Source organism: Acartia tonsa, chromosome 9 (assembly GCF_053477335.1).
Source record: "Acartia tonsa isolate MP-2025a chromosome 9, ASM5347733v1, whole genome shotgun sequence".
In the NCBI taxonomy this organism is placed as follows: domain Eukaryota; kingdom Metazoa; phylum Arthropoda; class Copepoda; order Calanoida; family Acartiidae; genus Acartia; species Acartia tonsa.
The window spans coordinates 27,312,475-27,339,417 of record NC_137268.1 but is presented as its reverse complement, the minus strand read 5'-3'; the positions used below and the strand labels follow the sequence as shown (position 1 = coordinate 27,339,417).

Genomic DNA, 26,943 nt, shown 5'->3' with positions numbered 1-26,943 from the left:
TACTACAATTTTGAAAATCCAACCCCAAACATAGAGATATGTGGAAATCAGTTATAAAAGACAAAAGAACATGAAAAAAACTGCAGCCAGACAGCCTAAATATACTCAATAATGATGGAAATTTGAACATAAAATTTTAGCCATCATCGATCAGATAAAACCACGTTTCCCCAAAAATTTCAGACAAAGGAACAGAAATTTAGCATTAAAGAGTAGCTTTGCTAAGAATGTACAAATGTAAGAAGGAAAATTGTATTTAATAAAAGTTTTTCTTCTTTTTTCGGATGGCGAACAGCTTATACTAACAACGAAATTAATTTGAAAAGAAATCACGAAACCTATACGTATTGTTTAGCTGTCGTTGGGGGGCAACACATGGTAGAATTGACGACCTTTACATCTGCCCCCTGAATATTATTTCAGATTTATTTCGCTTGTTGGTAATACCTTATTCCTGGGCAAATTTCATGCAAAAAAAACTTTTTCTTCTTTTTTCGGTGGGCGAATCTATGTTTAACTAGGGCTAATACGTATGTTTTGAAAAAAAGAATATGTTACCTTTCTCGTGGTTCTTCTTGCTCTATATGATAAAGGCCTGAATAATAATATATAATTAGTAAAAGAAATGTTTGGTGGTTTCCACCAAAAGGCCGAGTCGAGCACATAACCCCTTCACCCCCCCCCCTTCCCAGGGTTGGACGAAGTTTTTCGTTTATTTCTTTATTAATTTGCTAGCGGTTTCACTCTTAGAGGCCTTAGAAGCACTTGATTGAATTCGACCCAACTCCTCATTAATTAATCTTAATTTTTAAAAGAAAAGTTTTAAAAATGGGGAAGGTTAATTATTTTAAGGAGCAATTTCTCTTAGGAGGTTTGTGGTACTCATCCCTAAAATAGTAATAAGCCTTCCCAGGACCTATGATAAAAGGTTTCTATGAAGCCTTGCAGAATTAGGGCTCACCCCCCTTTACAGGGGTTTGGCATAGTAGAAAAAAAACTTATACCCTCCATAGTTTTAACTTTTTCAATTCCCCTTGATATGGAAATTTTCTCAGCCTTCATCCCCATTTTTCAGTTCACCAGTGTTTATCACCCCCTGGGGCAAAACCCTTTACACGCCATTTACCTAAAATTTTCGGATCTACTGCAGTTCACAGTAAAATATTGCTGGTGAGCAATATTTCCAAAAATCTATGAATTATAAAGGCTGCTAGCTGCCAACCGGCTGAACGTACAGCTCATACACGCACACCATTTTAAGCGGCATGAGAAAGCCTACAAATAATCTGGAATAGCCAAGATTTAATTATGCACAGGGAAAGCTTCACTGAAGAAAAAACGTGTAAAATAGGTCTTTTTCGCGCATTTCTCTGCACTGCGAGAAAATTATGCATTATTGATTTACGGCTATTCCAGATTAGTTGTAGGCCTTCTTATGCCGCTTAAAACAGTGTGCGGGCATGATCTGTACGTTCCGTCGTTTGGCAGCTAGCAGCCTTTAAAATTCATGGATTTTTGGAAATATTGCTTACCAGCAATATTTTACCGTGAACTGCAGTAGATCCAAATTTTTTATAATTACCTTGTAACCGAAAAGTATCTATCAAAAGATATAATTAGCAGATTCATCACGCTAGCATTACTTACTAGAAAAATCAATCATCATATAAGAATGTTCTTTTTGTAGAATTATTAAAAAAAAAATTTAATATCTTTTTATATTCAAATCTGATTTAAAAATAAATTCATTTTTATAGCTTTTCATGCTCTTTTTTTATGATATTAATGTTAAACACTCAAACCCCCACCCTAATTAGAAAAAAATGAATATAAGGGTGGAGTCGTTTTTGCTTGGTTTATTATTAGTGTATGTCAGTTTAGGTTAAGTTGTATTGAGTATTGGGTGGGTAGCCGTGCAAGGTTAGAGCTGAGCACTGTATGTATAGGCCCCGCATTGTTAGGCCTCCATGTTGGGGTTATTTATAGGTCAAGAAAGTTCTCCCCCTTCCTCTTTTTTTCAAATGATTTAAAAATACAGGTTGGGGGGGTGGTTCAGTTCTCAATAGGCACTTTGTGGGAACGCCACATTTATTTTTGTCGTTGGAGGATAATGCTAGGGGCAAAGTAAAAGAAAAAACTTTATTTTCCCAAATATATTTACTTATAATTTTAAATTAATTACTTTGTAAAATTCATGTGAATACAACTCAAAATTTCTAAATTACAATTTTTTTCTTCAAAATTTGTAATTCAATTTTAAAACACAAATTTACTTATATTAAATTCTAGGTTTTTGTACATCAAACATCACTTTAATTAAGACAAGAATGACACCTTCCATAGATAGAAAACCTCAAAAAAGTATATTTATTAGAAAATAATACCGATGAAAGTCATTAGGAGCTCATTAGTTAGAGAAATATTCATTTTTTTTTCATCCCCCCAATTATTTTCAATTTCTGAGTGAGAAAAACAGTTTTCTAGTCTTTGGGGGGGGGGGGGGGCAAGTAGTGATTGAAATTAAACAAAATTATAGAAGGGTGTTAATCATATAATTTGTTTAGGATTCAACAGATAACAGTCTTTAAAATTGAGAAGTTATTTAATTTTTATTCATCTTGTTTACAAAATACTCAATAAAGTACTTACTTCATAAGTAGTAAGAAATAACATAACTTATCATCTATATGCAAGTTACAATCTATGTTTGCAAATGTTTAAATCTGCCAATTAACAAGTAAATTTATATAACAAACTTTGGCATAGTGTCGAATGAAAAGAACCTAGTTTGTCAGTAGCTGCACTACTAAAAGTCCAAAGTAAAAATTCATCCAGGTATAAAACTCACCTTTAAGCAGGCTTTTTTTTAGCTTGTTCTAAGGAAACAGCTTAGGTCATGGATAGTAGATAAAAACAAATTTAATCCTTTGTCTTTTAAAGGTCTTATTTGTCTATTATCAAAACAACAATATTATCATTAATTTTATCAAAATGTAGCTATTAAAACAAAAACATTATTTTATTTTGTATTGTGCATGTACAATTTTAGTTAATTATGTATGGTATTTTCCTAAAGATGAAATATATCATTTGAAACACTTTTCAATGTATTTTTCATGCAACTTTTTATTCTGAAGAATCATCAGAAAATTTATTTCCTTGCAAAACTACATTTTATAAAAAAAGGAATTGTATTGAGATGTAAAATTTTAATTCTGAGTCCATGTTCTACACAAATTTAATGTGAATTTCAATGACTACTGCTCACACAACATTCAATTAACTAGCTCTCAATTCAACTTTCAATTTACTTTCTTTAACCAAGTTTGTACTGCTCAGAGTTTAGTATTATTTTAGTTTTAGAAACATCACCAAATTTCATTTATGTAATAATTATTAGCGGCTGCGCCCCTAGCAATTAGGGGCTTTATAATAAAGAGGTAAGAAAGGGTAGAAAAATAGCCTATGGCCATCCCAAGACTTGAATCTAAAAGTTAAATTTGTCTGAAAACTTCCCAGGACCTATTCAAAGCTTCCTTAAACTGGAAAACTCAATCTCTTCAGTAGTTATCAAGATATTAGACAACAGACAAAAAAAACTTATTACTTCATAAAATAGGATTGTGTGAATATGAACATAGTTTTCTAGTATCAAAATAATAATGGTTCAATTAGGTTATATTTTAATATTTTTTCCCCAAGTAGACCGTATGTAGGTTCTAGGACTTATGCAGGGGTAACAAATTAAAGAACAGATAAACATAAGATAGGACAAATGCAAAGAGACAAAAATCAATTATAATAGTTGTAAAATCAAGACAACTACCTGCAACAATTTGCAGAGACCCTTATTGTCTGCTAGTAAATTGCTTTTTGATCTTTTGTTGTGACTTGGTCCTTTTTATATTTCAGACGCTATTAGGTGTTCAAAGACCCCATACAAAAACGAGACAGGGTCCCTACCCTGAGGTGAGAGTTTCAAGTAGCTTATCCCCCTCTATTCTTTAACTATAGAGACATATGTTTTAGAGTAATAAGAATACTTCTCAACTATCTTAAAACATCCAATCTTTTAAATTCTTTTTAGTGTAAATGTCTATGCACTAAGCAAATGATAGCTAGACAGTACCAAATTTGATGTATATTTTATTGAATTTCAATCCATTTAATATTCACCAAGAGTTTCTTAAACTTGATGCTTATATACTTTATATAATATATATATGGACCAAAACATGGATGTATTTTAGACATAATACATTATACACATACATAATACAGCGCTCAGAATCTACATTTATATTAAATATTCATGAAATTCTGAAATGTGAAATTTAGATTCCCTCTCTATGGTATGAGTATATAAAAGGTGTCTAGGAAATTGGTTTTTCATAACAACATTTGGTATGAAATTATTCCCAAAATCTAGTCAATCCAAGCAATTATTTTTTTGAATTAGTGGACGAAGCGAAAACTACATATAATTTTTTTTCAGAAATGCATATAAAAAACTTCCTTTTTTTCTAAAAATAATTTTAAATGAATGTAAACTTACTTAAAAATAATATTATTAAAAGTAAGAAGATTAGTTGCCACCCTGTATTTTATAGTATGAAATTTTAGTAACCAAGAATTCCTGGTTGACAAAGTTTCTGATTATTGTACTAAGAAATTAAATAAGTTAGACACCCTGTTATTTCATTGAATGAAAATGTTTTTACTGCTTACTGGTGAGTGCTCAGAAGTACATATGTAAAACATCAAATGGATAGTTTTATGAATAGGATTTAACAAATATTATAAAGAATTCTGCAAACATTCATACTTGTATTCCTTTTAATGGAATGAATTAGATAATTAAACCTAGAACCACTTCATTATGCAATCTACATTTTCCTGGATATTTTGTCTACGGTAGTCCATAAGTGTACAGCTTTACAGTACATTGTTTCTATTTGTTAAAGCAACACGTATGATAAAAGAAAAAGATTCTGTTTAGAGTAAAATGCTTATATTTCAATCAAAATCTACATTTTTGTATTTTTTACCGATCCACTTCATTATGCAAATCAAAAGAAAATCAACGGGAAAACGTTTGTTTTGCCCTTTTCTCCACTTTTATAAATTAATTCTGATAAAATAACAATTTTTTAAGGGATTTATGCATTAATTATAATGAAAAACAGTTTAAGGTAGATCTTAATGATTTTTCTAAATAAGAAATAATTGAAAAAAAGAAATTCTATCCCTATCACTTTAGCGGACAGCTGCCTACCCCCAGTCTTATAGATGAAGCTAAATACATGTTAAAAATAAAAATTAGCCTGAAAAGTATACAAAAATGTTTTTTGATGTGTTAAAAAAACTCCATTTTAAAATCTTGATTTTGAGGATGATGGCCTTTAAGATGCTCTTACTGGTGGTGATGGTGAGCTAAATGTTATCAAAGTGCATGCCCATGATGAAAACTTATATATTGAACTATGGTCCGATTTTTGTAGTCATAGCAGCCTCCAGCCAAGCAATATTAAAAACGAAAAAATTGCAATTTTAATTACGAAAATTCATAAAGTAAATAATGTAGTTTTTAGATAATGGTTATATTTCATGTCGAGAGGCTCCACTGGAGGCTGCTATGACTACAAAAAATGGTACATAGGTTAATAGACAAGTTGTTATAATGGTCATGTACTTAGATAACAATTAGCTCACCTTCACCACCAGTAAGAGCATCTTAAAGGCCATCAACCTCAAAATCAAGATTTTAAAAAGGATTTTTTTTAACACTTCAAAAAACATTTTTGTATACTTTTCAGGGTAAATTTTATCTTTAACATATATTTAGCTTCATCCATAAGACTGGGGGTCGGCAGCTGTCATCTAAAGTGATAGGGATAGAATTTCTTTTTTTCAATTATTTCTTATTTAGAAAAATCATTAAAACTACCTTAAACTGTTTTTCATTATAACTAATGCATATATCCCTTAAAAAATTGTTATTTTATCAGAATCATTTTTTAAAAGTGGAGAAAAGTGCAAAACAAACCTTTTCCCATCCCTTTTCTTTTGATTTGCATAATGAAGTGGGTCGGTAAAAAATACAAAAATGTAGATTTTGATTGAAATATAAGCATTTTACTTTAAAAAGAATTTTTTTCTTTTATCATACATGTTGTTTTAGCAAATAGAAACAATGTACTGTAAAGCTGTACACTTATGGACTACCGTAGACAAAATATCCAGGAAAATGTAGATTGCATAATGAAGTGGTTCTGGGTTTAGAAGGTCATATTTTGTGATATATATACCATTTTCTTTGTTTATGGTCCAAGTTTTAAATCTATGTTGTATTTATTAAAGCTCATTAAACAAAAGTAATAATGGGAATTTTCAAAGTCTTAAGCAAAGCTTATGATGATGTTTTCTTTAATACATGTTTTTTTATCGCTAATATAATTTATAAAAAAACTTGAACCATTGTGCTAAGTAACTAGATTTAAAAAATACTCTTTATGAATATAACCTTTAATATATGTAAAATACCATCTACTTGCAGTAAAACTGCATTACCTTCAACCAATTTCTTACATCTTCTAGTAAAATTGTTGTAAATAGAGTTGTGAAGTACACTAGTTCTTTGCTAGTCTTAAGATTAGAAAAAGTTAAAAGAGTTGGAATTACTTTTTAAGTTGGGCTTAAATATTGTATATTTGAAGCCAATTGTGAAGCCTCCTGGACTTGAAACAACCAAAAACTCAAAAACATAGTTAAAATTTCAACTTTTGAAATTAAAGATGATTAAATTTTATTTATAAAAAGTTGTTGATCTATACATCAAAGCATTTGAATTTAAATAAAATAAAATGAAATCAACAATTAATAAAATAATAAAAGAACAAAAGACAATTGTTTATTTCTACTCTATTCAATTTCTTCTCTTTTCTATTTTCTTTATGTCTAGGTCTCAAAGAAGAAATGCTGTTTGTGAATGAAAACGTGGAATACTTGGTATAGACTTACAATAGATAATATTTCAATAGAGGCCAAATTAGAAAAATTAAATAGTTATTTGCCAAGCAAATAGACTTCCTATTACTAGGGGCAAGATCATCAAGTTTGTCTATTATAAAGGTCCTATTATATGAAATATGTGTCCATAATATTAAACCTCTAATTATTATATCTATTATAAAGGTTCCATTATATGAAATATGTGTATGTGTGTCTGTCATATTAAACTATATTTCTCCTCTAACTAATATATTCATTATTGAAGTCCCAACCTATTATATTTGTATTATATATATGTGTGTAATATGTCTATGATATTAAACTGTATTGCTCCTCTAACTAATATATCTATTACTGAGGTCCCAACCTGTTATATTTGTATTATATGTGTGTGTGTGTGCCATAATATAAGACTATATTGTTCCTCTAACTAATATATCTATTATTGAGGTCCCAACCTGTTATATTTGTATTATATGTGTGTGTGTGTGCCATGATATAAGACTATATTGTTCCTCTAACTAATATATCTATTATTAGGTCTCAACCTGTTTTATATTTGTATTATATATGTGTGTATGTTCAAGATATTAAACTTTATTGTTACTCTAAATAACATATCTATTGTTGAGGTGCCAACCTGTTGTATTTGAATCAATTGTTGTGTGAATGTCCTTGATATTAAACTATATTGTTCCTCTAACTAATATATCTATTGTTTATGTCGCAACCTGTTGTATTTGAATTAATTGTTGTGTGTATGTCCATGATATTAGACTATATTGTTGATCTAACTAATATATCTACTATTACGTCGCAACCTGTTATATTTGTATTATATATGTGTGTATGTCCATGATATTAAACTATATTGTTCCTCTAACTAATATATCTATTACTGAGGCCTCAACCTGTAATATTTGTTCATCTAACTAATTAACATATCTATTGTTAAGCTCTCAGTCTGTTATATTTGTATTATATATGTGTATGTGTGTCCATATCATTAAACTATATTGTTCCTCTAACTAATATATCTATTGTTGAGGTCCCAACCTGTTGTATTTGAATCAATTGTTGTGTGTATGTCCACATCATTAAACTTTATTGCTCTTCTAACTAGAGAACACGAACTTTTATGCTACAATTTAGATCATAAAGATGAAAATAAATAAGTACATTTTATTTTTGTGAAATTTCCGTGTTTTTTTTTTAAAATGTATTTACAACTATAAAAATGTGTTCTGTAATGTGAAGCTTCCAAGACTCCTCCTGTATATTTGTAATTTTTTTTTTGTATAAAAAGTCAACATAATCAAGATTAACCTACAGACTTTCTGAATTATGCCTAAATTTTACAGAAATCGCGATGCACACTTTTATAACCATAGGGAGATTCTAACAAGCCTAAATAAAAGATAATACGGCCGGACGTACTGAACCTCATTATAGAATTTTAGGATCACTGAAAGAAAACGAAGTAGCGGGTTTCGTATTCAGGGCGACCACTGCATACTATATATACTATTTATACTATATAGGATGAATTTGGATACTATATCATACTATATGACAAAAATTTACTATATATACTATATAATATCACCTTTATTTGACCAAAATTTACTATATAATATTACATTTATATAACAAAAAACGAATATTGTCAGTTTTGCGACAATGCCTCTTAAGGTGCGTTTTTTCTTATTTTCACGTAGGTTTTCTCCTATTTCTAGCCCCTGCGGGGGGCTCTAGCCCTGCGGGGCAACCAATAACCTTTATCTTACCTAACCTAACCTTCAATAACCTATCAAAAGATACTGTGATACGACAAAAATGCATAAAGCTCTACAGTAAGAAAGAGATGAAGAAAATTCTTTAAAATATATTATTGTTTGTAAACTTTGTGATCATGATTTAAATATCAGAAATCATAGAATTAATTTAAGGTGGAGGGGGAAGTTTTGCAATTTTTACTTACTCCATGATTATTAGGCTAGGTATTAATGTGAGACTAAAGGTTATTTAGTTTAAAAGTTTACTTTTGGGTAGTAGTTTACTAATATTGATTCATTTTTTGGATAGGTCTCCAGGTTCAGGAGCTGGAGGCTGGAAGGTGGTTTCTGGACAGGTAAAAAAAAGTTTGAAGAGTTAGAGATCAACTTATTACCTAAACAAAATACCTATGCTTTTTTTTGGATTTTATTAACATACCTATCCGAAGAAAAAATTTAAATAGGCCTCCAAGTTCAGGCCTCCAGGTCCACTCTGGACAGGTAAAAAATCAAATTTCTTATAAAACAGAATATGTACTTTTTGGATGTTACTAACAATTTTGAAGAAAAAATTAAAATCGACCTCTAATTTCAGGTCTTGCAGGCCTCCAGGTCCACCCTGGACAGGTAAATTATTAAATTTCTTATATGACGAGTTAGAGGTCAATTTATATAACAGAATATGAATTTATTTGGATAATAATAACATATGATATCAGGCTCCAAGTTCAGGTTCACTCAGGACAGCTAAAATATTCAAATTTCTTATTTGAAGAGTTAAGAGGTCAGAATATGCATCTATTTGGATGTTTTTAACATATCTGAAGAACAAATTAAAAGGGGGGGGGGGGGGGGCGAAAGTGACACTTTTTGAAACCAAAACTAAAAGTCAACAAAGGAACTCAACTAAAAAAAGAGTTACAGGTCTGAGATTTTGCATGGCAGTTGCTTTATAGGGGTAAGATATGGAACTGTGAAGAAACGGCGGCGCAACCGCCGAAAACCGCCGTTTCCCGCCGAATTTTTTTTGCCTTTTCTCGGCGGTTTTCAGCGGTTGCGACGCCGTTTCTTCACAGTTCCATATTGTACCCCTATAAAGCAACTGCCATGCAAAATGTCAGACCTGTAACTCTTTTTTTAGTTGAGTTCCTTTGACTTTTAGTTTTGGTTTCAAAAAGTGTCACTTTCGCCCCCCCCCCCCCTTTTCCATCAAGTTCAGGTCCTGTAGGCCTCCAGGTCTTCTCTGAGGTCTGGAGTCTTCTCTGGAGGCCTGCAGCACCTGTACCTGGAGAGCAGTTGTATTTTTTCTTCAGTTATGTAAATACTAGATAACGTCTAAAAAGATGCTAATGGTGTTTTAAAAACTAACCTTTAACTCTATAAATAGGAAATTTTGATTTTTACCTGTCCAGAGTCCACCTGGAGGCCTGCAGCACATTAACCTGGAGGTCAATTGTAATTTTTTCTTTAAACACATAAATAACATCTAAAAAGATGCCTATGCTGTTTAATAAACTAACTTCTTAAAAAAAAAAATTTGATTTTATACCTGTCTAGAGTCCACCTGAACCTGGAGCTGGAGGCCAAATTTTTTTCCTTCAAATATATAAATAACATCCAAATATAAGCTCATTTTTTTTACAAATATACCATTAACTGTTCAAAAAAGAAGTTTGATTTTTACCTGTCCAGAGTCCACCTGAGGCTCTGCAGCACCTGAACCTGGAGGCTAAATGTCATTTTTTCTTCAAATATGTAAAAAAATATCCAAATAGATGCATACTTTGTTTAAAATTTGACCTCTAACTCTTCAAACAAGAAATTTGAATTTTACCTGTCCAGAGTAGACCTGGAGGCCTGCATGACCAGAATTTGGAAGTCGATTTTAATTTTTTCTTCATTAATGTTAGTAACATTCAAAAAGATGCATATTCTGCTTTATAAGTTGACCTCTAACTCTTCAAATTAAAAAATTGATTTATAACCTGTCCAGAGTGGACATGGAGGCCTTCAAGGCCAGAACTTGGAGGCCTATCTTAATTTTAACATCCAAAAATATGCATATTCTGTTTAATAAATTGATCTCTTGCTCTTCAAAAAGAAATTTTAATTTTTTTTTACTTGTTCAGAAACCAGCAAGCCTCCTGAACCTGGAGACCTATCCAAAAATTATTAAATATACGTGAAATACTACCCAAAAGTAAACTTTTATCCCAAATAACCTATAGTCTCACATTAATACCTAGCCTAATAATCACATATTAAGTGAAAGTGGCAAAACTCCCCCCCCCCCCTTATATGTGAAATTGCTTTGATAACAGCTTTGCTTTGAGTTATTATTGAATGATGTATTTACTACAGCATGACCCTCGAAAAAGTATTTTTAAGCATCTGCAGCCCTTATTTCTCAATGAATTATAAAAAAGTGCATATGTCCTTGTTCTCCATAGTATTCCACATATGTAGATATAAAAATATTTTTTTTACCTCCATTAACACCGGAGATTTTTAGAGCTAAAGTTTTGAAAAAGTGACTGAGAAAAAGAATTTTTTTTTGTTTCTCTTATTTTTTGGATGGTTATATTATGTTTTTCTGGCAACTGAATAATGAGACACAAAGAAAAACCAGTTAACTAATTATTTCTTTTTTATTCCACCAAAAAATATCAATTTTTAATGGCAAAAAATACTACTGAATGAATTGATTATTTGCAAATTTTAGGTTATTTATTAACCCTTATTTGAGAAAAGGATTAATTATGACAGTTGCTCCGCCTACTTTTCTGACATCTCAATAATTTTATAGGGGGTTAATTAAGCTTTTTAGACAAAAAAAAATCATTATGTTTTAATTTTATTTTCTTCATAACTATTTTGTTATTAAAGTTAGGATTGTGAAACAAAAACAATTTTCCTGCTATATTCATAAAGATTTATTTGGTTTTTAATCTTAAAAAATTTTGCCTAATAAGTAAGTTTTTCAAAATATCATTAAACTAAAAAGACTCAAAAAATATGTGTAAAAAAATGCTTTTTACTCAAAAACTAAATTTTTTATTTCATTTTTGTATAAAGTTTCTGCTAGTAACAAAAATAAAAGGATTTCTACCTAAATTTTGCTAAAAAAGTCGTTTCATGTTAAAAGTTACTTTTTCCTCAGTCACTTTTTCAAAACTTTAGCTCTAAAAATCTCCGGTGTTAATGGAGGTAAAAAAAATATTTTTATATCTACTTATGTGGAATACTATGGAGAACAAGGACATATGCATTTTTTTATAATTCATTGAGAAATAAGGGCTGCAGATGCTTAAAAATACTTTTTCGAGGGTCATGCTGTATGTATTACTAAATAATTCAAAGTCAGATACTATATCATACTATATGAGTGAAAAAAAATATACTATATATACTATATGGATAAAAAATATATACTATAAAAATACTATATTTTTTTTGTTTTGGAGTGGTCGCCCTGCGTATTATTCTTTCCATGATCCCTTTTTTTTAATAATGATAATATGTTGATTGATTTTCCTAAATAGTCAACAGCTAACCATGTATCACAGATGAGAGGGGAGAAAGGCCAGTATCCTAAACATAAAAACTATATAGTAGATGCGCTCCTTATTTTCTAAATTTAGGGTTCTCTCAAAAACTTTCAACAATTTATGATGATTTCTGCAACGATTAGTAATAATGTTTAAACTCAATTATTATTATCAAATATGTCATTGTCCATTACACAAATATTGATCTTACCAACAATTATAATCTACAGAAGAGTTTTTTAGTATTTGACATTGGGATTTTTTTATCAATTTATCTCCCATTGTCTTATCCCTTAATCTCCCTGACTCACCGACAAGAGTATAAACAGTGAACATGGGCATGGAGAAGCAGCCAATAGTGAAGTCTGCAACGGCCAGCGAGAAGAGGAAGTAGTTAGAGATTGTCTGCAGCTGTTTGTCCAGCTTGAAGGATATCATTACCTGAAATAAAAAACGAGGATAACAACATTCAGTAATAAGGTATGGTCAACAAGCGAAATAAATATAAAATAATATTTTGGGGGCATATTAAAAGTTCGTTAATTCTACTATGTGTTTTTTGCTATTTGTATTTTTTTCAAATTAATTTTGTTGTTGGTGTAAGCTGGATAATATTTTTAAGTACCGAGCAAAGCAAAATAAATTGTGTATGGACAAAGTCATGCATAATTCGTAGAGCAAATATTCAGTGTTATAAGAATAAATGTATATAAACTTAAAAATTCACGAAACCTTTTTGCATTAATTATCTCTAGTATGTCCAGACTTAAAACTGTCAATTGGGGGACTGCCATTTACACGTACAGCAAAAGTACAGTAGATGTATTTTAAACAGCGTATAGAGTCCATGGCAAATGACGTCATACAATGACTAATGATAGTCCAGTATACATTGTAATTGACCAATGGTAAACTGAATTTTAGCGGTGTAAATGACAATAATTTTGAAACTCCTGGAAAACCTAATTATAACATAGTATTTATAAGTTACTGTCAAGCTTACATCCATGACTGACAAAAATACATCTGATGTAAACACATGTCAAACTTACATCCAACATCTAACCGAAAATCTATTTATTAATCTTTAAAAAATATTACCATAACATTGCCCAGAATTGTGATGAAAGAAAAGAAACCAGAAACCACTGCTATTATCACAACCTAAATAGATAGAAAAATAGATAGATAAATTAGATAGATAGATAAAAAAAGCCCTGTACCAATTTGCCAAACTTTTTCTCCTTAATGTGTTTATCAATAAATGAATGTTATTTTGTTATGCAATATTATCAAACAAACAATCTCAAGACAAAAATATGATATATATATGAATATATTTTTATGTTAGAATATATGTATTTTAGTATATAAGTATATATATTTATATTTAGTGTAGTTTGTGCAAACAAATAGCTTGTTATGGAGATACAGTTCATCAAAAAAAGATAAAATTTTTCTTCTTCAAAAGAATTTAAAAATTTAAATTTTCAAATTGTTAAAGGATAAATATTTTAAAGCATAAACATAAACGTCCAAGGGGGGGGGGGGTAAAGGGGTGATCACTCCCTCCCCCCCAAAAAAATTTTTGATTTTTAATTTTACCCCCCCCCCCAAATAAAAAAAATACCTCTATGAAATAAAGATTACTCCCCCCCCCCAAAATTTTTATTTTCAAAATTTTACCCCCCCAAATAAAAAAGCTTGGACGCCCCTGAGCATAAATATATGACATAAAAAAAATCTATATTAGAATTTAAAGAAAAAATATTTGATAAGGATGAAATAATAATTCTATTTCATTAAGTAGAACTCACTTTAGCTCATTGAATAATTTGTACAGCCAATGATAATAAATGTAATAAGTATAAATGAATAATAAAAATAACTACTTATCCAATAATAATCCAATAATAGCTAATTTTACTAGGAAATTTTGATAAATTATCTGAACACCCTGTAGTTCACTTAACAAAGAAAACATATTATTTTATATTTTGCACTCTAGTGTAAATTCAAGTTTATTTGACTGTCTCAAAACTTAGAGATGGAGGTAGAGGATATTGGATAATAAGTTTAACAAACACATTCACTTATTCGTTGGTATAAAAACCTTTGAGACTTTTATTTCATCTTGATTTGTTGTTTGAAACCAGCAGAGTCTACTTTCAAAGCTGTCTCACGGAGCTGAAACCTAATAATGTTGCCTTTACTTCTATTTAAGATCAATGGACATTTTAGCCCTATTCTCTTTTTATCAGCATTCTAATAAAACAAATCTCTATTATTTTTAGTAGCAAAGCAGCTCTATATTTGAAATTTTCCTATCTGTGTCTAACAAAATATTTTTGGAAAAACTAATTAAGATATAATCTGGAATTTGGGTGAAGATTCTAAAAAATAAAGACCTACCAGTGTGTCGGTAATTTGTTTGAGTGACATAGAAATTATGTAAATATCTCGCACTTTATTAGAAAGCTTCAACAATATTCCGTAAAATTGTGAGCATCAAGCTTCCAGTCAAATGCGCTAATTAAGTCTAACTGTTCTTAGTGTTGACCAAATGCATAGTATAATTAAACACATATTTAAAAACAGTTTGACCTAATAAGTGCATTTGACTTGAATCTTACTTACAACTTTAAGGAATTTTGCGAAAGCTACTATTCTCTATAAAAACAAGGAATCTTAAGGGATTGGACAATGGACGATAAATTTATATACATCCCCAATGATGATAAACAAAACTACCCAATCGATAGGTTAAAATTAATGGTTGATCAAACGCATTATATAACGTGTTTATAAAACTTTAGATACCAATGTAATTTACAGTCCACTCTCCCCTCCCTCTCTGAGAAGATTCTTCTGGCCAGAGAAAGAAACACTATGTCCGTCAAAATTTATTTTATGTGCTATGTTACCTAAGAATATTGACATCCTTGTTTTCACTACTTTTGTGTTTACATATTTATGTTGTCTGGGAGAGTTGTCTGGGAGGGTGGTAAAACCATCCATTATCATACAAATTAAGAGACAAAGATATGGCACATGAAGAAAATTTTTTCGCAAGTCATAAATAATAGTTATTTCTCGCATCGTATTATAAACGGCTTTCCGCGGATATACAAAGTACAATTATGAGATTAAAACTAGTTTTTTTAGCCCCGAGGAACCGAAGGCGCCGGCTAAAAAAACTGGTTTTAATCTTATGATTGTACATTTCTATATTCGTAGAAAGCTGGATAAAATACGATGCTAGACATAGTTTTTTCGTATGGATGAGAACCGATTCCTATCCACCGGAATCGAATGAATACGAGAAAGATCATTACAACGATTAATTTAATGTAATTTCATTCAATTGGATACAATTAATGCTATACATAATATAGTTTTAAATAAAAAAAACTAATGCATTTTTTAAATAAAAAAAATCCATGTGAACCTTAAACATGCAAACCATAAAGAATGTCTAAAATTATTTTACGAAACTTTCACGTTAAAGAATTGAATATTTAAGACATACACCCTAGTACTTTTGGCTTTTTGGCTTTAATTTCTGCTTAGAACATTTGAAAATAATTTTCTAAAAAAAATAAACTTTAATGAAAATGTTTTATTAAATATTTTATATAGACAGACAAACATACATTCTCCTACTTTGTCTGCTAAAAATTTCTTTTTATGTTGAACGTATTATTGTTTCTAATTGACCACCAATTATGATCAATTCTGGTAAGCCTCTTAAAGTTCCTAAGCAGGTTTTTGTCTATTTTCTTTATTAAATGTATTAACCTGAAATGAAGTAAAAGAGTCTGTATCATCTAGGATTGCCTCGGTTATATTTTCTGGTGACAGGGTGGTCGTCGGGGGAGGGAAGGTTAGGTTGCCAACACTGAAATATAGATATTATATAAAGGGTTTCAAACACTGAAATATAGATATTAGTTAAAGGGTTACAAACGCTGAAATATAGATATTATATAAAGGGTTGCCAACATTGAAATACAGATATTATATAAAGGGTTAACAACACTGAAATATAGATATTATATGAAGGGTTGCCAACTCTGAAATACAGATAATATATAAAGGGTTGCCAACACTGAAATATAGATATTATATGAAGGGTTGTCAACACTGAAATACAGATATAATATAAAGGGTTGCCAACACTGAAATAAAGATATTATATGAAGGGTTGCCAACACTGAAATATAGATATTATATAAAGGGTTGCCAACACAGAAATATAGATATTATATAAAGGGTTGCCAACAATATAATATAGATATTATATAAAGGGTTGCCAACACTAAAATATAGATATTATATAAAGGGTTGCCAACACTAAAATATAGATATTATATAAAGGGTTGCCAACACTGAAATATATATATTATATGAAGGGTTGCCAACACTAAAATATAGATATTATATAAAGGGTTGCCAACACTGAAATATATATATTATATGAAGGGTTGCCAACACTAAAATATAGATATTGTATAAAATGTTGCCAACACTAAAATATAGATATTATATAATGGGTTGCCAACACTAAAATATAGATACTATATAAAGGGTTGCCAACACTGAAATAAAGATATTATATAAAGGGTTGCCAACACTGAAATATAGATATTATATAAAGGGTTGCCAACACTAAAATATAGATATTATATAAAGGGTTGCCAACACTAAAATATTCTTTTTGCTGTCATTCATATTGATAAAATTATCCTTTTTAGTATATACTAGCAAAAACGTCCATAGAAGCAACTAAATTATAAAGGAGAACCATATCGGTTTAACGGTTAGCAAGATACAACGGTACAGAAAGACAGATTGACACGCAAGACAGATATACATCCTCTTACTTTTATATAAGGATATGAATAACCAAGAATCCAAACTCTTCCAAATCTAAAGTGCTCTTATAAAGAGGAAAGCTCAGTTTTATAACTTTTTTCATAACTCTTATTTATAAATTTACCAGTTAGCTGTAGTCAGATAAATCAAATAAATAACCGGATTTTTAAGGGTTCCAATTTTTACAAAAAAAATATCTCAAACTTAATCATGAAGAAACTTTTACACAGCATCCATATTATATAAGTTAAGGGTAATTAGGGCTGTTTGTTACACTAGTCCCCAAAGTCTTATAATAAGGTTTTCTTGTTTGTTGGCTTAACAACCATGGGGACCTCTATTGAATTTGATTGGTTCGTTTATTTAGTTTAGTATCCAAACGTTTCAACCACTAATTGTAATCTACATAATTAGTAATTTTATTTACCCATTTTGTAGCTGCACAACTAAAAAAAAGTCTGGTTTAAAAACTGTATTTGAGACTACACAAGTTTGTAAAGTAATATGGCAAAAACTTTTAATCCTCTAACAAATAAAGTTTAAGAATAGAGGATTGAAGAGTTTGGTAGATTTGTGCCACCTATACAATGACCCTGTTAGCGTAATGGATATAATATTAATTGGATGTTACACCAGATTTTCATGCTCTCTAATAAAGTAAAACTCACAGCGGGCTAAATAAAGAGGTTTTTTTTGTTCATTGTATATCTATTCCAAAACATGTTTTCTCTAACTCACGACACGACTTTTTAAAAGTTTATAGCCAGGGGCAGTATACAAATATAAAATAAGTACGACAGCATCCTTAAGTAGCGAAGCACTTTAAATCATGGATGGACCAACAGACAAAGATGATTTTTAAAGAAGATGTTCAGTTGTCATGAAAAAGAAAGAGATATCATATGCGATACCCTTGTTTTATTATGTAAAGTAGTAAGTTTTTACTGTACCTAGATTTTGATAGCTACTGAACCGATTGAGTTCTCCATTTTAAGAAATCTTCACATAATTCAAGGGATAATTTTAGGCTTTTTAATTTTTTTATTAAGTCTTAGAATAGTTTTTGGCTATTTTGTTCTTATTTAACTCTTCCGATTTAGAGCTTCTAGGTGTTAGGGACGCAAAAGCAAGCATAAAAGAATAAAATCTGCAAATATTTACTAAAAAGTATTTTTATCTTTTAAAGCATGACTGAAAATTGCCTAAAAATTCAGGTGTGTATCTTTAATACCAGCTGAGAAAATAACTTTTCCAAAATAGGTTCACAGACTGACGAACTGAAAGACGGCCAAACAGTCAACTAGTTAGAGTAGACTTGCTTTTAAAAATGATAAAATTCATCCTTACATAGGAAATATTAGATATAACGAGTAGCTTTATGTAAATGGAACATATTTTTAGCTCAAGAAGATTTGGTAAAAACTTTTAGATGCTTAATTATGTCTAAAGGACAAAATTATATATTTTTCATGGTTATGAAATTCTAACTTTTCAAACATAATATTAATGTTATGCTAGATTAGAACCGGTTTCCCGCCATACTGAAATATCTTTTATAGCATCGTATTACAAAAAATCTTCATTGAATATCAAGTCATAAAATTAATAGTAGTTTTGTTAGTCCAGGCCTTCGGCCCCTCGGGGCTATCAAAGCTGGTTTTAATCTTTTAATTTTTCTTTTTAATATTTACGGAAATATGTTTATGATACGATTCAATAAATAACTAATCTTCTTTTTAGGATGGAGGTGAACGTACTAAAAGATATTAATTTCATCGCTAAAAAGCTCTTGTTTAAAAACTTCCCAACTTGAAGTTTTTGTTCATTCATTAAACCAAGATAAAAAAAACTTTGCTATTCAGCTTTGCCACTGGAAAATGATTATTACTTATTATTATCATAATTTTATCGAACAAGAAAAAAAAAACAATTTAACGAGTAGTTTTTTTTTGAAGGTATCATATCCCTAGTCTGCACAGCCTGTACAAGAATTCGCAGGCGGAAAATTCGGAAGAAAAATATATTTTTTCTTTAAAAAATGTCACTCTTTGCTACAAATATAATTAAGAAAAAAACTTATTATTAAAAGAATTCGACAATAAACAAGGACAATTATGATCAAAAGTCTTAATTATGTTTTCTCGTATTCATTCGAATCCGGTGGATAGGAACCGGTTCTCATCCATACGAAAAAACTATGTCTAGCATCGTATTATATCCAGTTTTCTACGAATATAGAAATGTACAATCACAAGATTAAAACTAGTTTGTTTAGCCGGTGCCTTCGGCACCACGGGGCTAAAAAAACTAGTTTTAATCTTATAATTGTACATTCTATATCCGCGGAAAGCCGTTTATAATACGATACGAGAAATAACTATTACAGTCCCAGATACGTGATTTAAAACCAGAGAGGGAGGTGAAATAAGAATGTAAACTACATTGGTACTCAAAGTTGTATAAACACGTAATCTTATTCGTTGACTAATAAATCTTTAAATACTTTCATTGAAATTTGATTGGTTGGTTACAAATTAGTACTGTTCTCATTATGGAAATTCATAATTTTTTGTAATTGCTTAACAAGACATTTCTGTTAGCTTGCTTTTTGATCTATTTGAGTTTTTAGATGTTTAATATCTGCTAATAAATAATGAAGATTCTTTAATGAGATATACTTAAGGCCTCAATATATAGTAGCAGTGGAAAAATATATTGAAATTAATATTAGAAATTACTTTTACTTCTTTATTGGATATAAAACTTTTTGTACTCTTACTAAAAGTATTTCAGAAAAATAGGTATTCTATATTTAAGTCTAGGTATGGTTTAAAGCTATTTATATGGTCTTCCCCAACAATTTAAATTTAAAGCACCTAGCTGCTAACGAGACAGCCGCTAGTATTCTTGTGTAAATGTAACAATATGTTTATTTACCTGTAACGAAGGATCTCGCTAACTTCTGAACCTATATGGTTCTCCTTTAAAATGTAGCTTCAGGGTTATAACTATTTTTTACTGTTTCTTTTAAAATCTAAAATTGAAAATAGATGGGGGTCGATTCCAGCCCCCCTTCTCAAGTGCGTTAGCGATTTGTACAAAATTAAGAATAATTTTGCTTATAACTTCCAGAATGCGAAATAACATGCAAAAAATGCTAAAGTACATGGGTTTAATCAATATATTAGCACTTAGATGTTGCACCAGATTTTCATGTACTCTGATAAAATAACACTTTAAACTGGCTAAAATAAGCAACCTCACATACACCTCCTTTACCCCATCCTCCTGGATGAACAAACTGACTAATAAATGAGGTCCAACATATTAGCAAGCTAAATTTATGACAAATTTTCTCCTGTCAATATATCCACGTATATCATATATCCATTCTGTGTTTAGACAGAGATAATGTTTAGTAGTGTTCAACCATTTCCACCAAATTAATATCACATTAACAAATGACCATAACCGCTAATCTATTACTACAAACAAACCTCTTGCTATATCCTAAACAGATTTTCAATTTTTTTGCAATTTCTAAACAGTTTTCTCGCTGATATACGGATATTTTTGCACACATATATTTACTTAGAAACTTAATACGCCAAGAAACCCCTTCCGCTAGAGGTTGGGAGTATACACATAAGCTTTACTATGTAGAAGCAATTACCAACTATTTATTCAGTATTTAAGTAACAGTTAGCTCTTTTCGTTAATTTAGACATGTTACAATTGTCCTATCATTATCAAACTTTGCATGATGATTCCTGTAGTAGTTATGTATGATTTAGAAAGCGTAGCAACTCTATAATCGTTACTAGAATGTTTTTACGTTCATTTTAAACATATTGATCTTTAGCTTTTTTAACTACAATTTTTTATGCGTTATAATTAACCGATTGATCCGATTTTTTGGATTCCTAGTACAATAAAGTACAATGTTATAACGAAGTATCTCTATAATCAAGTCTTAAAATGTAAGTATGTCCTTAAACATTATCCTGTATTTAATATGTTTTTTTCAATAAATGTACCCACATTTTTGTTTCTACTTTTATTATTCAGTTCTGACACTCTACAAGTGCTAATGTTCGTTTGTACAGCTGCTGCATGCCTTCGCTTTTATGGATGTTGTCTTCCTTGTTAAATTGAAATAATTCCTTTTCTTGACTTGTTAAAATAGGATTATCAAAATAAAGTCTTAAATAAATTTTAAAGATATTTTTTTCAATTTTTCTTGGGATGGAGGCGGTACCATCCCAAAATAAAGTTAAATTTAAAAATTAGAAAACAAAGCTTTTTTACAAGGAATCTTTTATTTAGGCCCTTACAATGTTTCATCTACGTTGGGTCAGAGTAACTTAAAGAAAGAAAAATAATTTGTAAAGAAAAACCAGGAAAAACTGTAAAAAGAAAAAAGACATGAAAAAGGTTTAAGTTCTTGTAGGAAGTAAGTTAAAGTAGCGGAACCTCGATTTAGTATAATATCCAGGAATCTAAAGGGATAGCACAATGGCCGAATAATTTGTGATACTCCTGTAGGTTACAATTTTTGGGTGAAAACATTTGACGAAGTGAACCAACGAATCAAAATTCAATAAAAGTCCCCAAAGTTTTTAGTCAACCATTAACAAAAACTTTATTATAAAACTTTGGGGACTAGTGTAATAAACAGTTCCATGTTCCCTCTCTCCCTGATAATAGCAGATCCTTTACAAAATACCCTAGACAAAAAAAAAGCGAAAAGAACTTAAATATTAACGTGCTTTTTTGCTGTCTAGATGGAGGTGTGTTTGAGTCTTGGTCAGACTGCGTCAAACTAGAGATGTTAATGATTGTACCTTCGACTGCTTTGTCTTGAACATGATATTAACAAGGATGACAACACCCATAAAAGCGAAGCACTGAAACGGTAGGACAAACGGACATTAACACTTGTATAGTGTCAGAACTGAATAATCATAATATAAATGTATAAGGGTCAAAGCAACTGCTTGATTCAGGATAATATTTATGGACATACTTACATTTTTAGGACTTGATTATAGAGTTGCTTCGCTTATTACATTATACTTTGTTGTCCCAGGAATCAATATACTAAAAATCAGACCAATCAGATGATTAGTTCCCATAAAAATTTGTTGTTAAAAAAGTAAAAAAATCAACATGTTTAAAATGGACGTACGGACATTTTGGTCATGATTATAGAGTTGCTACGCTTTCTAAATCGTACCTAACTAATAAATGGAATCACCAAGCAAAATTTGAAATCGATAGGACAATTATAACATGCCTAAATTAATGAAAAAAGCTATCCGTTACGGACGGACGGACCGACCCTAATTATAGAAAAGCTTCGCTTTTAAAAATATAATTAGGTGCTAAAAAAAAGGGTGGATTGTCTGTTAGGTGCTTAAGATTAGACGATGAAAGTACTTTACATGTTTTACAAAATGTATTTTGAGAAATGTCTTTAATCCAAAACTGGAATATTGCATTCTAATAAAAGCAATTTTGCCTCCAAACTTTAATGTAGTCATTAGTTTATTTGAGATATAGCAAAATATCCCAATTTATAGCATACAAATAACATAACTATGCACCAGTGACCAAATCCTATAAAAAATCCTAGGCTATCCTATAAGGTTTGGTTTACCTAACCTTACATAAATGTAAAGGAATTGTAAGCCTTAGAAAACAATAACTCTAAGGCTAGCCTAAGTAATTTTGCAGGGTTAGACTCTTAAAAAAAGATAAAGAAAACATTTCGTCTCAATCATGAACATCTTTTTTAAAAAGGCAAATTATTATCACAATAAAAAAACACTCATACAATTACTTTTTTATCATAGATTAAGAAATATAATCTTAGGTTAATATAAAAAGGATCTTTACATGCTAGGTATAATAAAAGGTATTAAATAAATGAAAAAGGTACATATATTAACAATATAAATCAATTTGAATTATTTTTTTTGTGTGTGAATTAAGGTGATCCTAATAAACTTTCTTACACAAAATTTAAAAATAAATTTCAATGAAATTAAGGACGGGTTGCCATTATAAACGTCCCCAGGTAGGGGGAGTTAGGGTTGTCTACACCCCCCTCAAACATTTAAAGCTCCCCATTTTACCCCCCTCAAAAAAGTTTGGAAATCCTTGGGGGCAACATCAAATAAAATGACCGAAAATTTATCCCTAACCTTGGTGGGTATTATAATGTAAGAACTATAAATCTCTATGCCTACTAAAACCTTCTTATTATTAACATTTAATTCTAATTTTACTTCATTTTATTACATTAATACAGCCTTAAAACAAAGTACTTAGACGTCTGTATGTACGTTTAAGTTTCTAAAAGCGAAGACTTTCTATAATTAGGGTCGGTCCGTCCGTACGTCCGTCCGGAATGTATTGCTTTTTTCGTTAATTTAGGCATGTTAGAATTGTCCTTTCGATTTCGAATTTTGCATGCTGATTCCATTTAAACATTTTGATTTTTAACTTTTTTAACAACTAATTTTTTATGTGATACAATTATCCGATTGATCTGATTTTTGGAATACTGATTCCTAGAAAAACAAAGTAAAGAATTATAAGCGAAGCAATTCTATAATCAACTCCTAAAAATGTAAGTATTTCCTCAAACATTATCCTGTATTTAAACAGTTTTCCATTTCAGAGCTTCGCTTTCATGGATGTTGTCATTCATGTTTAGACAGAAAAAGTCTTAAACTAAAAGATTTTCGTGAAATAATATATTTTTCAATAATTATAGAAATAGATTAATAATTAATAAAAAAGAAAAATAATAATAACATGACATGACATCTGCAAACATTTTTTACAGAGTGTTCTGTAAAACTTAATTTCCCTCACTGAATCTGTCTTTGTACATTTTTACATAACGTTTAGAATTTTTTCTTTATATACAGTGTTTTTTTTATGAGAACTTTTTTGAAAGCAATTTTACCCCACTTATAGTTATCAGAATTTAATGATTAATGGCTTATTTTCTTCGTTTTTTAAGGGAAATTTTGAAACAACAAAAAAAATTACAGTTTTTGTTGAAAAAGTACAGTAAAGTTGAAAATTAAAAACTTAGGTGTCAACAAATAAAAATGGTTTTAGCGCATTTTTCTTTAAAAAATGGATTTTCTGTAGTCGACTTTGGGGGGCCAGTACTCCCTCCCTGGTTGAGATATGACCTTCAAACTTTGATATGTTCTAGTACATGTCCCAAATAGTATCTGTATACATTTTTAGCTCTATATCTCAACTTTGAAGTGTTTAGCAGCCATTCTTGCAAAAGGTTGATTATTTGAGCATAAGAAAAATGCGCTAAAACCATTTTTAGATGTTGACACCTAAGTTTTTAATTTTCAACTTTACTGTACTTTTTCAACAAAAACTGTAATTTTTTTTGTTGTTTCATAATTTCCCTTCAAAAACGAAGAAAATAAGCCATTAATCATTAAATTCTGATAACTATAAGTGGGGTAAAATTGCTTTCAAAAAAGTTCTCATAAAAAAAACACACTGTATATATATATAAATATATAGTTTCAATTTGAACTGTTTTTTCAAAATAGTTAACTTTTGTATAAGTTAGCTGTAAGTTCCTTTATTAAGAAAAGTGTTTGATATCAATATCTTTATTATGTGTGTTTTTTACTTTCTCAAAAATTCAACTTTTTTGTAATCAAAGTTATTCCTGGCCGAATTTAGAGCTTTTTTTCATTACATCTAATTTGAGCATTAGATTTGATTATCCTTGTTTTTCATAGAAAAGATAATTAAGATCATGTAAAGAAAACGAAGAAGCGGGTTTCGTCGTATTTTCCCAGCAGATCTTGATAGGATATTTTAGGTTAGATTAGGTAAATGCCTCGCAGGGTTAGGGCCCCCGCAGGGGCTAGAAATAGGAGAAAGGGTACTATAAAATAACGACGAAATCCACTACTTCGTTTTCTTTCCATGATCCGAAAATAATTTTTACTAGTATTTCTTAGGTAACATTTATGGAACAATTTATCTATAATACAAAGTAGAACGATGTCTGTCTGTCTGTTTGTTTGTCTGTCTGTTTGTTTGTAGCGAAGGATCTCGCTAACCGCTGAACCGATCGGGTTCTCCTTTACAGGGTAGCTTCTCATAGGTCCCGGGAAGGTGTATAACTATTTTCTTTCAAAAAATGAAAAATGTCCCCCCAAAATTTTTTTTTTTCTTTTTGAAACTAAAATAAAATAGTGGGGTCGACAACCCCCCCCCCCAAAAAAAAAAAAAAAAATTCCCCCCCCCCCTAAATTTTTTTTTTAAATTTTTCTTTAAAAACTAAAATACGAAAAATTGGTTTTATTAAACCTCTTGTGGCAAAGCCCCTAGAGGCTAAGGGCGAAGCCGCTAGTATTACATATAATATTAAAGATAAAAAGTTTTTTTTATAGAATTTGGATGCGTTGGAAAGAACAGAAAAATACCCTAAACCATCCTAAGACTTATTTCGAAAAAATTAAATATACAGACAAAAAACCTTACTTTTACACTATACCAATGACAGTCACTCTTTCAATATAATCTTTTTTAAACAAGGATAACAACATCAAGCGAAGCTATGAATTGGTAGGGCAAACTAACATTAAAACTTGCAGAGTGTCATAACTGAATAAGCAGAATATAAATGTAGAAAAGCTTCAAAATAAAACTAGCTTCTAACCCTAAGAGAAAACTAACTTTGGTAGGGCATATACAACCCTAACTTAACCTAACCTAACTTAAATAAACATACCTGATAGGTACTCGAACAAATTGGTCTTTTGTTGACCACGCCCATGCTTGCATTACAAACTAGAACTTTTTATCTGAAATACATTTTAAATTTATTATCAACTAAATTAAAAATATTTATTATAGGTATTCATTGCCTCGCATTACAGCTTTCCACGGATATTAAAATGAAAAAAAATTTAAATTAAAAGCAGTTTTTTCATCCCGGGTATTCGTATTATATTTCAATATTCGTGGAAAATTGTATTTAATACGATGCTAAACATGATTTTTCAGTATGCCTGAGAACCGGCTCCAATCGACCGGACATTAATCGGTTTCGAAGCCATACTAGAATTATTTCATTTTAATAATTTATAACAGATGCTGTAATAAATAGAAAAAAATGCATTATTTTTTAAAATTATCATTAACTTTTTTATGTCTCCCAGAAGTAGGGTGTCCGGGGGGGGGGGAATAAATATTAAATACCCTCCTCTCCTTTAAGTTATAAAAGAATTATTTCTAAAAAGAAAATGTTCAAATATTTTATTTGAAATTTGCAGATGAATTTGAAACATGTTGAATAATTTGCAATTATCAAAGAGAGAGAGAGAGAGAGAGAGAGAGAGAGAGAGAGAGATAGATAGAGAGAGAGAGAGAGAGAGAGAGAGAGAGAGAGAGAGAGATTGAGAGAGAGAGAGAGAGAGAGAGAATGAGAGAGAAAGAGATAGAGAGAGAGAGAGAGAGAGAGAGAGAGAGAGAGAGAGAGAGAGAGAGAGAGAGACAGAGAGAGAGAGAAATAAAGGGGAGAGTGAATAAGAGATTGCATTGCATAAGGTTTGCATTTTAGCAACCATTTTAACAAGTATTTCAACAATTTCGCTAATTTTCATTGATTAGGCCTGTAGGGTAGCCGTATGAGAAAAAAATAGATAAAAATTCTTTTAATTTTGTATTAAATT

General features: G+C 30.2%; 1 protein-coding gene across 2 annotated transcripts in view; it reads right to left on the bottom strand.

The window, feature by feature from the left end:
- Window positions 1-26,075, bottom strand: part of LOC145328656 (muscarinic acetylcholine receptor DM1-like) — a 73,066-nt gene extending 46,991 nt beyond the window's left edge. For both annotated transcript variants that reach the window (XM_080172429.1, XM_080172430.1), the window contains exons 1-7: window positions 26,001-26,075; window positions 16,133-16,232; window positions 13,436-13,498; window positions 12,646-12,775; window positions 12,324-12,377; window positions 1,583-1,649; window positions 559-595 (exon numbers count right to left, since the gene is read on the bottom strand). In XM_080172429.1, the coding sequence (XP_080028555.1) occupies window positions 559-595; window positions 1,583-1,649; window positions 12,324-12,377; window positions 12,646-12,775; window positions 13,436-13,498; window positions 16,133-16,232; window positions 26,001-26,053 (504 nt within the window). In that variant the 5' untranslated portion in view covers window positions 26,054-26,075. The remainder of the gene's footprint in view (window positions 1-558; window positions 596-1,582; window positions 1,650-12,323; window positions 12,378-12,645; window positions 12,776-13,435; window positions 13,499-16,132; window positions 16,233-26,000) is intronic.
- Window positions 26,076-26,943: the final 868 nt, after the last annotated feature.